Raw genomic sequence first — 15,478 nt, forward strand, 5'->3', positions numbered from 1 at the left:
TGTCACTTCATCAAGAATATATATCCCATTTTATTCCTACTATTAATAAGATGATTCATGACTGAAATTAATTACAGTTGCTATTACAGGGTGAGGAAAAGTAACTTATGCCCCCAAATCCCATACATCTGAAGTTAGCATTCAGAAACCAAAGTAAGCAAGTTACAGACTACTGAGTATCTCCAAGAATAAAGTCCCAGAAAAAAGGACTGAAAACAAATGTGGATGGCTAATCTTTGCAAACAGAGCCTGAAAACTTTGCTGGACACAGAGGTGTACTTTGAGGTATCTACCCTGTTTCTAGCAGCGTTATTTTTTAAAACACAAGGTTGTAAATTCAGAAGCTAAGGGAACAAAGACACCAACACCCCACAACAACAACAGCGCCCCACTACTTCTTTTTGAAAAAGATATTATTTGGTTTCCACTAACTTCCACCTCCAAGTTTGTTGATTTTAACATAATCGGTGCAAAATAACAAGTGTGCCCACCAAGAAAGTGATAGCACTTATATGGTGTGTAAAACACTGTTTCCAAGAACATCTCTGAACAGAAATCTTACAGAAAGATGATCTAATCTAAATACAATCTAATCAGATTGGATAAAGCAATCTATTCTAGATGTTCCTTTTAAAACAAGAAGTTACCTATATCACAGATAAAATACCTCTATTGCTTTGAAAGGCATGGCAGTCGTTAACAACCTCCTGAAGGGCTCCTCCTACAGTATCTGAAATGGTTGCAGAAGTACAACTCTTCAGGTTCTCAAGTAACATTTCCAGGGCATTGGGCCACATGTAAAGATAGCCCTTTAAAACCAATTTAGACTGTACCAGCCCAAACAGAGTTGATTTCCTAACAAAGGAAATGGACACTGTATTTCCACCATAAAGCCATATTGCACACGTTTGCCTCAAATGGAGCTGGTATATATCTGCAATGCTGATGTTTTACCCAAGAAAATGTAATCATTTTAATCTGAAAAGCCTAAAGACAGACACACTAAATAAAAATATACATAGTATCAGGTTCCCAACACTGTTCCTACTACTTTAATTGGGTCTTCTAGGCACTAGACGCTCATAAATAAAACAGAATGCTGTAAAGACTGTACTAGGCAGATGGAAATACTAGAACATTATTACTCAGATACGGATGTTCTCTGCACACTCTTAACTCCACTGACAGAATGTATCAAATTTCACAGGATTACCCAGCTCCCTTGCTAGAAGGACCAACACTAGACCTAAGAAGAAACAGCAAAGGCAATTTGTTCTCAGTATGTTCTGATTAAACCATCTCACATTACAGTTTTGTCAGTTCACTTTTCTCCCCATGAACACCAGATAAATTCTAGTGTAATACTTCTTTTTTAAGTGTATTTATTACATGAAAAAATTATTGAAGACTTAGTTCAGTGTTTCTTGTTCTGATCTCTTGATGCCTTCTTCTCCATTAATATTCTGAAAAGCTTAATTTGAGAGAATAAAGTCTGAAGAGTCCATCCAGACTTGATCATATTCTATTTTTATTGATATGACTTTAAAGTACTTGGGGATAACAGAATGCCAACCGAAAGTCCTGAACTGATTTGTCTAAGGCTGAAAGATCCTACCACAGGCCCACTGCTAAACAGAGTTGTAAAACTATGTATAATTGCAATGTTACTACCACTCATAATCAAAGAAAACAGCAGCTTAAAGCCAGTACCTACCTAACCTAGCCACTGACCCACAAAAACTGGGAAAAACAAAAGAAAAGAAAGCTATAAACATAAAAACATACTGAAATTAGTCACTCTAATAATTGTACAGCATTATCATACTTAGCACTGAACAAGGTGTTTAGAAAAACTGTTTGTCGGCATAATATTCAGATGTTTGATCCATACCAATGATGATGCAAAACAGATATGAACCCCAAGTTCAAAATACTCCCCATAACGTATTAATAGGCAGCAGCTACATTTTTTTTCAAAATCAGAAGAAACCAATTTTTCTGGCGTGTCTTCTCTTTGCTTTACAAAGGCTTGCACATACAACAGAGAACACTTATTTTTATAAGCAGTCTACATATTGTAACTGAATAGATGAAGAAGCACTGCAACATGCTTGTTGTGTCAGGTTCTTACCATAATTTTGGTGTCAGAGTGAATGGTGCTATAACACATGCAGAAATCCAACAGGCATGGTTGAGCCTTCAGAAACTAACACAACACTTATACTACTTAGGCTCTGTTCATAAGTCAGCATGATATGAGCACTCAAAGCCATCAATGCTGTCAACTCACTCTTCAGAGCAAGCCAATTGTGGTTTTTCTCATGTTCCTCACTCCAAGAGAGTTATGTGAAAATTCCAGCATTCCTTATTTTCTAATACAAGTTTCCAGCACAGATGACTGCAGAATTTATACTTTTAAAAGGTGTATGCAAGTATTTTTTAAAAAACGTTTTTAAACACACCTTTGCAGTTCAGAACTAGACAAAAATTGTTATTATTTTGCTTAAGTATTAATCCCCTAGATTTTTGAGTCACTTCTACATTTACATAATTCACAATAACAGAAAACCTCTGTGCATAAAACTAAATGAACCCTAGAATCTTAGATGTAGAAAGAGGTGAAATAAGTAGCTTCACAATACTTCTACTGCTGTGTGTACGCATAGCTGAGAAGAGACACAAAGATCCTAACTTTGCTGATCTCTGTAGTCCAGTTGTTATTCCTTCCATCTTGGTACATAACAGGACTTAAACCCAAACATAAACAAGGAATCCAACCAAACTGAGTATTATCTCTGTTATATATGCACATACACACAAATACTTCAAAATAATGTTCACAGACCTTCACATTCACCTCAGTTCTCATTCTATATAATAAGCTTAATCAATCTAACTTTAAGAATACAGGAAATTAAGAATTCTAAGAATTGTCCTCAGGGTCAGCCCATCTTGTATATAACGTTCCATCTTCAACAGCCAGCACAAGATAATCTAGCAGGGAGATCACACACTCTGGGTAAAAGTACCATCCAAAATCCCATAGTCCAACTAACCGATTGTAACTTGTTTTTCTGTAAATCAGAGTAAGAGATGTCATAAACTGCAATACTGCATGGACATAATTCATAAGGTGCAAAACATACAAAACAACATAATACAATCACCTTAACTGAAAATCAATTAAACATCTATAGAATCATGTACCGTGTACCATGTACCAGTAGTCTGGTACATGCACAAAATAAATAGAGTAATTAATTCTCACTGGGAATGCAAGTAAGTGCATCATTCGGAAAGCTGAGCAGAAGGAAGTTTAGCTATCTAAACTAGTTTTTGAGGCAATATGCTAAACAACAGTCTGAAGAGAAGTTATATCATCCTACTCAGAAAGGCAGAATCCCTACCAGTATTTTAGCCAATACGCCATCGTCACTTGATTCCATGGTAACCACCGCTTTGTCTGTTTCTATTTCACACAATGCATCTCCAGCATTCACTGTTTCACCTGCAAAATATAACAGAACTTAAGAATACTTTGCCTAAGTTTAACCATGGAAGACTTATCTTTCATTTCCAAATAAAAAGGTTCAGGGACACAAACTGCTGCAGCAGAACATTAGCGTATTCCAAATACTGATGTTTACGGTAGGTTTTCCAAGAGGAAGTACAGACACAAGGTAATTTATTTCCACAACACCATCGCTCAGTAACACTGCCCGAGCCTTCAATATACATTGCTAGCTATAAGTCAAAGCAAGAAGTTAGTTTTGAATAGCTTAAGACAATGGTCACAGGCAACATCATCTTGAACTATCACAGTTCTCAATCATATCTAGACAATTAAAGATATTCAAATAAAAACCTCAGGAACTATAATCTCTCTGGAGAGCACATCTGCAACCGTGTTTCCTCAATCTCCTACGTAGTTAAGAATTGTCTTTGAGAAGCACACTTACTTTGTGAAATAAAAATATGCACAAGTGTTAGAAATTGCTTTTGCAAGAACACACAAATCTATGACTAATTTTGAAGTATACTCTTCCTCTGCTTTTGAAGAGTATATCTGCTAGCACATGATAAAGATATTATGGATCTGGATTCTCTCAACTGATCAAGACTGACTAGATGGCTAACATTAAAATTGAAATTAAATTGAAAAACTTAGAGGTAGTTGAATGCTTTGGCCTCCGAAGTATGATAACCTTTTCCTTACAGAGAACTGAAAAACAGGAACAATACATACAAGCTTAACACATACTACAATTTTTGTATGAAGTAATATTTCCCACTACCAGAAATGCTGCAACTGTATTATTCTCTAAGCATTTAAGTCAATTCCTAATATCACCCTCTGTTGTACTTAAGTGTCAGAATAAACCTGGTGCAGGTTACCACCTGTAATTAAGCAAGAGATAAACAGGTGTTGGGGTTTTTTTTCAAATAATATTTCTTGTTTCAGGACTACCTGAATTAGAAGGAGAAAATAAAGAATTCTATGATCCTTGTGATCTCTGCAGTAGTAAACAATGGAAACACTCAAAGCTCAGTCACTTTCATAGCTTTACAAATCCTAAATGTTCCTATTACAGAAATCGACACCTGATCTTTTTAATTTAATAATCTAATTGCTGCACTGCACTTTGCAATAACTAGAGCATAAACAGTTTGTAACAGGAAGTCAAAATTCCAGGCTCTATACCAGTGTTTTAATTCTACTGGATCATTAATTCAAGTAGCCCACATATCAGATCATTAGTTAAGTACTTCACAGATGCTAAGAAATCAAATTGTTGGGCAAATTCTGTACCCTACAGAGCTAAGACAGGCAAGCAGAAAGGAGCTTAACTCTGTATCTTAATTATTGTCTTCTCCCAACCTGCACTCAGACTGTAAGTGTTCTGCATCATTAAAAAGAAATCTCTGCACTAAGCAACCTGCAGCAGTAACTCAACAGTTCAAGCTAGCCAAAGCAGATGTATCTCTTAACTCGGTTACGTGAGGCTGTTCACAGAAAGCTAAGAATTCCCTTTCACAGGGAAGGTAAGAGGAAAAGTCTTCAGAGAACTGGACAAACCACTTTTGCGCTACTACTTTTGTTTTCCTTTCACTGCTGCAGCCAAGAAGCAGTCATAGGTTTAGAAGGCAATTGATTAAAAGCAATTTTAAGAAGAATGTTTCACAGCAGCATTCAAAAATCTCATGTGTGTTTCAGGACCCAAGTGCAATAGAGAGGATCATAGCTATTTTCATTAGAGATTGCAAAATTTGTGATAGGTCCTAATCAATGCCCACTTTGATGTCAATTACAAGTCAGCTTTTCCAATTGATAGGATTGGAAAGAACACTTTTGCAGAGCATATCTTTGCTCTTACGCTTTCTAATGAGAGCACGGTATTTGCAACAGAAGTTGCCTGAACGGCAGCTCTCAGATTATATATATATAATGCCCTTGACAAATCTTGGGTGGGGTTTGTTTGGTTTTTTTAAAATTATTAAGTTCTTATAGCAAGGCTGAATGATTAGGATCTCTACTGAAGCTGAGTTTCCCTCTAGGAAATCACATCCAATCGGCATTCAATAGCCTACATGCTTGGTTCAATTACTGGCAGATAAGTATCCAAATCACAAGATACAAACTGCATTCCTTGATGTACTCTTTGCAGATCAAATCAAAGCTGACCGAGCATAGAGACTGAAGTCCCTGGAGGTGATGTCTCTGAAGGCAGCAGTTACGCTGCATGAGGAAACTGCTAGTACTGTTGCCTGTTCTGTTTCCTGCCCACAATAACAAGGGGATTTCAGTCTGCTGGGCTGACAATCTATCGTCTTCCATCAACACTGAATTCATACATAATAAATACAAGTTTGTAGAAACACAGTTTTATTTTTGTGAAAACTACTTTATTACCCACAGGAATCAATATAAAACTGCATTAACAATGAGAAGAAAACAGTAAAGTTGGCAATTAAATTCAGCATTTTTCCATCTGCAGTACTGAAATCAGCTGTCCATCCTGTGAAACCATAAAATGAAAACATTTTATATTTACACAGAGCAGAAAAATTATCAAAATAGTATTCTACTGACCCCTGCTGGTTATACAGTGGGAAAAACATTTCATCTGCATTGTGCCTCATGATGCATCTTGCACCATCAGCTTTATTCTGTCAATTGCTTTAAAATATTTATTTTCTTGGATATGAGATTATCAAACATTTATACTCAGTAATGCCACTACATTTAGATGGCCATCTCACTGGAGGACTTTATGCAGTTATGAGCATCCCTTGCAGGCAGAAAGAATATAAGCATTAAATCACTTAACTTTTTTTCTTAAAAATATCTCTTCACTTTTTTAATGCTGTCATGTTTATCTTCCAGACTGTCAGAGGAAAAAAAATCCACAGGAACTAATTACGGTCACAGATGTGTCAAATAAGACAATACACTATACTCAGTATTCAGTTTTGGTCTTGTTTCTAAATAGAAAGTAGAGAAATAAATATGCTAGAATAGTTTTCTCTCAACAACCAACCATCAGTTAAGATTTTATTTTTATTTAATTAAAATAGGTGTGGAGCTTTTTTCTCCCCTTTTGTGTTGGAGCAGCAGTGTAGTGGAAAGTCCGAGAAAAAACGCTGCACAGCTGTTGCATCATAAGATGTTTTTATGAGGAAAACTGACTCTTTCAGGTTGTGGAGTAAGCTGGAATCTACTTTGACTCCTATCGTGCTCTCTACTTTGCTTTCTCTTGCAATTTTGAATGCTATATTTCTTGTAAGACTACTGTTGATTTTTAATGTCTTACAGTTATTGACAACTGATGAATAGAAAAATAACTTTGGATTGTTCCTTTCTCTCTACAGAATCTTGGACATGATACTTGACTAACTGAAGCTTCAAGTTTCAAGGACATTGGTGCAATTGCTTTTTACAAACATAGACAGACATATTATTATCTAGAACTCTTCAATGCATACTATACCAATGGAGAACTGCTACCTGGAATCCAAAGCTACAGTCAAAATCCAGTTTTGATATTAAATTGGAGAGAGGAAAGGATAGGATGAGGAGGAGAAAGGTCGCCTGACACAACAGGGACTGCCAATTCTTCTGCAGATCTTTTTCATTTACATACACCCTATGTGAAGACAAAACATACACCCAGACTATCTAGCTGCTCCAACGTATTTTAACAGAAGTGCATTACTTTCAGTTGTCAAAACACAGAGAACCTAAAATAACCAAGGTTGTTTGGTTGTTAGGGTTTGGGTTTTTTTTTTGAGGAGTAGTTTGGTTTTCAGTTGAGGTGGGTTGTTATTTTGTTTTGGGGGTTTTTTTGTTTGGTTGGTTGGGGTTTTTTTTAAAGATATTTCCCCATTTGGAATTTGGGTTATGAAAGTAATTTAAATTTTATTGGCTTTAATTATAGACTGTAATTTAGATATTTAAAAAGTAACTGTAAAGTTTTATAGCAACTATAAAAATACCACATCTTTCATGTTATTTTGTAACATAGCGGAACAATGAAACAGAGACCCTCCCCAAAATCAACAGCTCTCAGATTTCCAAAGTTACTGATCAGCACGACAACACTGGGAATTAAAAACAACACACACTCACTCACACCCTGGAACAGCCTAAAGGAAATTTTTCAAAAATACGATCAATGCAATCTTTTGGAAGACAACTAAAGGAAAAATGTTTCAAGAATCAACAATTTCAAAGCAGGTACTGTTTAAGAAGACAGAGTCCATATACCAACCATTTTGCTCCAAAATACTAAGGTACAACTAGAAAGAATTAGTTTATTCTTACAAGAATAGATTTATATACCTGAAGAATTAGAACAAACATGGCCATATAAAATGCTATTTTACCTTCCTTTTTTAACCACTTCACAATGTTTCCTTCTTCCATTGTAGGAGAAAGCGCAGGCATGAGAACTTTAATACCAGGCGTACCTGTAAAACAAGCATGATTATCTAGACTAAGTACCTTTTCAGTATGATTATTTTCTCAGTTATCTGCTTAACACAAATGAAACTAAAAGTTCATGAATCTGAAAGACAGTCGAACAAAAAATTCACTACAATGCTCTTTTTCTAAGCTTACATACAAGCACACACACCCAAGAGCACTAAGGAAAACAAGGCAGTAAGTATAGAACCTATATGTTACACAGAGAACGTTGGCCAACTTGAGTATGAAGTAATAAATAATACAAAGTATTAAGACAGAGTTTAATTTGTTTAAGTAAAAATATTCTATAGAAACTTCGGATCTGATGAAGTCAAATTTAGATAGTCACGCTGCTTCAGCTTTGATTCAACAAATTTTTAATAGAAACTTCTCCTCGACCAAGTCTTAGTGCGTTACTAAAAATATACAGACTAGGATTTCAAGTACTCCTCAGTTCAGCCTAACCTACTGAACAATCCTACAGTGGATGCCAGTGAAACATATATAACTTTTGTCCAATAGACACGTAAACAGAAAAAAAATCTATAATTGCTTAGAGCTCCAACTACACAGAAGATATCCTGCGTAGAATGAAAAAGCATGTGTCATCTAGAGTAAGAATACTTCTCATCCTTACTTCCAAGTCCTAAGAGTTACCATGGTTAAGATCTCAGAGAAGACAAGGACAGAAGTGAAACTTCAATTAGTAGATAATGATTAAACAAAATTAAAAGTGTTCATCCATGTTCTGTAATTCATTAATGTTAATAAATCCAGTAAATCTGACCTTGCCTTTCTGACTGCCACAGGATTATGAAAGAATAAATCATTACACTTGCAAAAGAATAGATGTATTCAACAATAAATATTTCAGAGGTTAGGTAGAGCTAGACATTACATAGCTTTTTCCATTATTTCCATTATTATTTAATCACTCTTCCCACACCTTTCAAGTGGATGGACCTCAAGGCAGGGCTGGGGGAGGAGAGTCCCTCCCCCTTTCAGAGAAGATCAGGTTCAAGACTACCTGAGGAACCTGAATATACATAAGTCAATGGGACCTGACGAGATGCATCCAAGAGTCCTGAGGGAACTGGCTGATGTAGTTGCCAAGCCACTCTCCACAATATGTGAAAAGCCATGGCAGTCAGGCGAAGTCCCCAGGGACTGGGAAAAGGGAAACATTGCACCCATTTTTAAAAAGGGTAGAAGGGAGAGCCCTGTGAACTACCATCCTGTAAGCCTCACCTCTGTGCCTGGGAGGATCATGGAACAGATCCTCCTAGAAGCTATGCTAATGCACATGGAGCACAGGAAGGTGATTTGAGACAGCCAGCATGGCTTCACCAAGGACAAGTCTTGCCTGACCAACCTAGTGACCTTCTATGATGGGGTGAATACATCAGTGCACAAGGAAAGAGCCACTGATGTCATCTATCTGGACTTCTCTAAGGCCTTTGACATGGTCCCCTACAACACCCTTCTCTCTAAACTGGAGGGATATTCATTTGATGGGTAGACTGTTCAGTGGATGAGGAATTGGTTGGATGGTTGCATCCAGAGAGTAGTGGTCAATGATTCCATGTCCAGGTGGAGATTGGTGATGAGTGGTGTCCCTCAGGAGTCTGTATTGGGACCAGTGCTGTTTAATATCTTCAGCACTGGTATGAACAGTGGGATGGAGTACACCCTCAGCAAGATGACACCAAGCTGAGTGGTGCAGTTGACGTGATTGAGGGACAGTATGTCATCCAGAGGGACCTGGACAAGCTCAAGAAGTGGGCCTATGTGAACCTCGTGAGGTTCAACAAGACCAAGTGCAAGGTCCTGTAGTTGAGTCGGGGCAACCCCCAATATCAATACAGGCTGGGGGATGAAGCCATTGAGAGGAGCCCTAAGGAGAAGGACTTGAGGGTACTGGTGGACAAAAAGCCAGACATATGAGCCAGCAGTGTGCACTCACAGCCCAGAAAGGCAACTGTGTCTTGGGCTGCATCAGAAGAAGCGTGGCCAGCAGGTCAACGGAGGTGATTCTGCCCCTCTACTCTAGTGAGACCCCACCTGGAGTGCTGCATTCAGCTCTGGGGTCCTCCACACAAAAAAGGCATGGATCTGCAGGAGCAGGTCCAGAGGAGGGCCATGAAAATGATGCAAGGGCTGGAGCACCTCTCCTACAAGGACAGGCTGAGAGAGTTGGGGTTGTTCAGCCTGGAGAAGAGAGGGCTCCAGGGAGACCTCATTGTGGCCTTCCAGTACTTAAAGGGGGCTTGTAAGAAAGATAGGGATAGACTTTTTAGCAGCACCTGTTGCAATAAGAGAAGGGGCAATGGTTTTAAACTAAGAGAGGGTGGATTTGGACTAGATATAAGGAAGAAATTTTTTACACTGAACGTGGTGAAACACTGGAACAGGTTGCCCAGAAAGGTGGTAGATGCCCCATCCCTGGAAACGTTGAAGGTCAGAGGCTGGAGGGGTCTCTGAGCAACCTGACCTAGTTGAAGATGTCTGGGCTCATTCTGATTCTACTTTTTTTATTAAACATGAAATGGAAACATTGTAGCAAACCTCTAATAACCTCAGCAGCCATCAATGATCTTGACATTATAAATTACAACAAGAGCAGAAGGTGAGTTATTCATTCCCCCAACACAATCAGGATCACACTCCCCAAAACACTTGAACTTTGGAACTGAGCCCAGTGTATGCATAATTCATGTTCTCAGCAGACTGCATGAGGAAATACACATTTTTCTCAGCCTTTCCATGGTACTCAACTCTGTCAGTTTAATATTACTCAAAATGTATCCAGAGAGTGTTCCTTGTAACACTGGAAATTCCCATCTGAATTACCTCCAAGACTTTTCTTTAAAAAGTTTCTTCTTGCAGCCTCTCAGCTTAGACCATATGCAGAAAAATTAACTATGTTAAGAATGTGTATTATTCTGTGAATGCTTATCTGTGTTCCTTTACCAAATCATGTTTTGTCTATTATCATTTTTCAAATACTACAAATTAAAGCATGAGTTCACAATTTTCTGTATGCTATATTATGTTCACTAAAAAAAAATATTTACAGATAACAGCAAGTAGAAAACAATACATTACAGGATGCAAAGAGGCATTCTCCATTTCATTTGTCTAACTTGACAAGTCATCTTCAACATGATTTTTGAAGTCATATCCCACAAGTATCTAGGACTATCTAGAACTAGCGGACATGTGTCGCTGAAAAAGTGAAAGCATTCCACATTTCTAATGAGGGAAAAATTAATTTTTAAACATGCCAGTTCACATGTTTCACTTCACTAAGAGTCACTTGGTCCATTTCCCAGAACGTGCTCCATACTTTGGCATAAATACAAAATCAACAAATTTATGCCACTGTAACATTTTCTCTTTCATGTTACGAGCAACTACCACAAAACATCCAGTCCACTCTGGTCCTTTGATCAAGTTAGGAGAGAATATCCAGCAGCAAGTATACATGAATTATGTAAAAAAAAAAAAGTGTAAATAAACTGGATACAAAGCAGAAGGAAGAATGCAAAAACCAAGGCACATGCCAAGTCTGAAAATTACAAAATGCCATTTCCTATACTATTGTGTCTCACTGCAAGAGGAACAGCACTCAAACTGACCTTAGAATGTATATGACTATGCCTTTAATAGCCAACACAGTAGGCTAATGGTCTTTTCAGGCACTTGACGACTATTACTAACAATCACGCTAAAACAAAACCAAACCACACAGAACAAGCCCACTTGTCACTAGATAAAAACTAGCAGTAATACTAATACTTATGCTGCTGCCCAGTTATCCAGACTGGGGAATGGATTTTGCTGGAAGTTACTGTAATCATGAAAACAAATACAGTTTCAGTCATGTTAGCTTCCTGATCTGGCTCGTCATACAGCATTATGAACAAAATCAACATCCAAAAATAGGCTGTGGGAACTAGGAGATAATTTGAGTTAAGGCAACTGTGGAACTAGAATCCAAGTGCACATGCAAAGGAGAGGAAAAAAATTAGGTACACTTCAGCTCCAGTTTCTCCACTTCCTTCTCATCCTCCAAGCCCACCAACCTATCCATTCCTTGTACAATCATTTAATGCTCATGCATAGAGATTCCTATATTTAGTGAAGTTCCATAGTGTTGCAATTAAGAGCCTTTTTCAGCAACAGATACACGCTAGCTGCAATGGTCTCCTTTCAAAGCTATTTTAGTCACTTTTCAGTTAGTGACCATACGTATCAGCAAGACAGGCTTAAATGTGTCTCAAAAGAAAAAAAAAAAGGCAATCTTACAATGAACAACCCCCTTCATCAAATAATATTTTCCCTTATTAAATTAAAAAAACATGCTAATAAAAGCTGTCATTGCATTCACAAGGTTAGTTGCACAGTACAGACAGTCCTTACAAGCACTCCAGGAACTAAATGTTGTTGCGCTTTTATTATGGGTAAGCAAAAAGTTTGGCAATTCACACAGAATCTCAAAGACAGAGCTCATCAGCATAATAGAATTTAAAGCCATGAGCATAGAAAATTCTGAACTCCCAGTCATCATCCATTACTTTTACTGCTGTCAACAGTAACTGTGTTATTACATATCAATTATCAGAATAAAAAAAGGAGGAAAATATAAAAAACTTCACATAAAGAGCAGATGCTATTTTAAAGAAAACCCTCTGCATATCCAAGAGAATTTGTCCTTGGTGACACATTTTAAGAATCAAGTTTATTCTGGGCACAACGCTTCTGCCTCCTTCCTTCTCCATGAAGGGACTCAATGTGTATTTAGGCTCTGTACCAAACAGATTGAAGAGCAGGGCTGTAAGGGAAGAGCAGACCAGTGGACCTCTATGATATCCTACTGACTACAGTTTGAAAATCCCATTGACAGTGAATTTCGTACTTATTCAGCGTAACACAGGTTCATTGCCTTTTTTTAAGCTCCTTTGATATGGAAACAGCTTGGGCATTGTCAAACCAAAAAAAACGCAATGAACTGAAGACAAATGCTTTAGTGTGCCCCACTGAAGAGGTATTTCATAACTTCCTAAGCCACACTCTGTAGTCAGTAGAGAATTGAAAGATTTACTCCAACCTGACCTGACACCAATGATAAGATTAAGAAACATTAAAAACACAGGAAAATTGGCAGACCTGTAACAAAGGTTCATTCTATTTTTCTGCCTTCCTTGTAACCAACACACTAGGAATTAAATTCTGAGTTGTTTTGACTATGCAAAACAACTTTCTCCCTCCTCTACCACCACCACAGAGAAGCAAAAAAATAAAGTGACAAAACAAAACTAGATCCACATGAACCAATACTTCAAATGGTAGCATTTTCCGAAACAGAAAATTAGAGAAATAAAACTAACACTAAAATAAAACTGACTTAACTTTAAATCCTCAAACTAGGAACCAAAAGTGAGTTTTGTGTCCAAGAGAGCTGTATTTTACCTGAGAAGTTATGACTTTTCTCTTTGTTGTCATTTTAGACACTATAATAAACATTTAAGAAAAATGGTGTCACTTAGGTATGCACCACCTTCAAAAACAGTAAGGAATACCAAGAGGGTTCAAAGAAACGAGTCAAGGAGGAAAGCCCGAACAAGTTAAAAAGTGTGATATATCTACCTTAATACATCAAATCTTGCTCTAAGGAAGAAAAATTTCATTCATTTCCATATCAAAAATTAATAACTTAACTCTATATATTAATAAACCTTTCTCACCATAAAGATATAAAGTACTCCAATAGGTTGCCTGGGAGGACTGTGGACAACAAGTCTTTAAGAAGTTAGACAATAAGACTGATGTAGAGGTAGCTAATCCTGCACTGGACAAAAAGACAAATGTATTATTTTATGAAGGAAGCAAATTTTTTCTAACAGAATTTTAAAATAACATTTATTTCAAGAACAGGGATAGCCTTGCCTATATCATACTCAGGAGGTTTTGCAAAGGAAAAGATTTTCTGCAAAGCAGCAAAGACAACTGGTGCTGGAAAGAAGGGTATACTGAGATCTAAAACAACAATTAACAAGCCTGTAAACTGCTACTGAGTTTTACTGTAAAATGCACGTAGTTTTATTAAACAAGGTTAGCAAGACCTCACTTCATAACCGCACTTAAAAAGCCAGAGTTCAGATATCTTATGCTCAGTATCACACCAGTTCCTAGTAACAATACATCTCATTATTGTTTAAGTGTTTTACAATTTGTAATTAACAGATCAAGTAGGGAAAGAAAAGAACACATTTCCTTTGGGCATCCAAAACACTTTCCACATCTCTTAGAGACAGAGGAAATTATGGAATATAAGTAGGAGATCTGCCTGGTAATTCTGTAGCCACACACTCCTCAGAAAAGAAAGAGTATCTTGAAAGGCTGTTACCATAAGCAGATAGGTCGACTTCTACATAGCAATGTATGCTAGACATGCAATTAATACACTCAAACTCCACTCCTTAAAAAAAAAAGTTACATAAAATATAGCTTCCACGCCCTTCTCCAGCTTCCTGAAACATTACTTGTAGAATAAAAAAGTGACAGAAGTGGTGGAATCTCCAAACACTGGGGAACGGACGGACCCAAAACTTCCTCTTTCAGTACTTAACTATACTTACACCTAGAAAACTCTCAACTGTTTTCAATTGTAAGCACTTTTTTCCTCATCTGCAACAGAATATTTACGTGTTTGAAGGTCTAACCTAACATCAACCTGTTTTCCTCTCTAGACTCCAATTCCTTCGGCGTTTTTCCTCAGTGATCATATTTTCTAGACCTTTAATAACCTTCACACCTCCCTCCAAACTCTCTCCCATCAGCCCATACCCTTCCTGCCCAACTGACCCACCTCCATAGCCTCTCCTCCACCCCCTAGTCGGTCACTGCTGCTCAGTCCCTCCTGCTGGGTGCACCGGCGACCCCGCTCGGACTCGCCATCCCACGCACGCCCCGGGTAACACCGGGCACTCGCCTTGCGCGGCCTTTCCTCGCCCCCAGCACCGCCCCTCCTCATCCCTTACTCCAGCTCCTCCACACACGCCTACAGCAAGCCCTGGCACCCCGCTAACAACGAAGGGTGTAAGATCCAGCCCATCACTCACCCAGCAACTCTCGGGTCCCGTGCAGACGCCTTCGGCCTCCTCGAGTGAGGAAAGACGCCCCCAGAGCCGGCCGCCCCCCCAGCAGCAGCCCCGCCACCCGCTCCCCACCCCACCGCAGCCAGAAGGAAGCCGCCATCTTGCGTTTCCTCCCTTCCCTGCCCTCCTCGGTGTCGGGGCTGTCCCTCTCACTGCCTGAACAAACAAACAAAAAAAATCGACACGTCGCCCACCCCGCGCCGAGCCGCCTGAGGAACGGCCTCACCCACGGCCCAAACCCGCCCCGACACAGCGGCGGGTCCTCCCGCAGCACCAGCCGTTGGCGCTCAGCCCCTCGCCTGCTCGGGCCCGGCTGCCTCTATCCCCCCGGGTGCGAGCAAATAACTACCAG

At 38.6% G+C, this 15,478-nt stretch overlaps 1 protein-coding gene across 2 annotated transcripts in view; it reads right to left on the minus strand.

The window, feature by feature from the left end:
* PDHX (pyruvate dehydrogenase complex component X) overlaps positions 1-15,478 on the minus strand; it is a 49,510-nt gene that overhangs the window by 33,790 nt on the left and 242 nt on the right. Inside the window, exons 1-3 of one of the 2 annotated variants that reach the window (XM_075094373.1) lie at positions 15,091-15,296; positions 7,885-7,968; positions 3,408-3,508 (exon numbers count right to left, since the gene is read on the minus strand). In XM_075094373.1, coding sequence (XP_074950474.1) covers positions 3,408-3,508; positions 7,885-7,968; positions 15,091-15,226 — 321 coding nt within the window. In that variant the 5' untranslated portion in view covers positions 15,227-15,296. Of the gene's footprint in view, positions 1-3,407; positions 3,509-7,884; positions 7,969-15,090; positions 15,297-15,478 lie in introns of those variants that run through there. The other variant, XM_075094374.1, reaches the window with a different exon arrangement.

The sequence above is a fragment of the Phalacrocorax aristotelis genome, chromosome 5, assembly GCF_949628215.1.
Source record: "Phalacrocorax aristotelis chromosome 5, bGulAri2.1, whole genome shotgun sequence".
Lineage (NCBI taxonomy): Eukaryota > Metazoa > Chordata > Aves > Suliformes > Phalacrocoracidae > Phalacrocorax > Phalacrocorax aristotelis.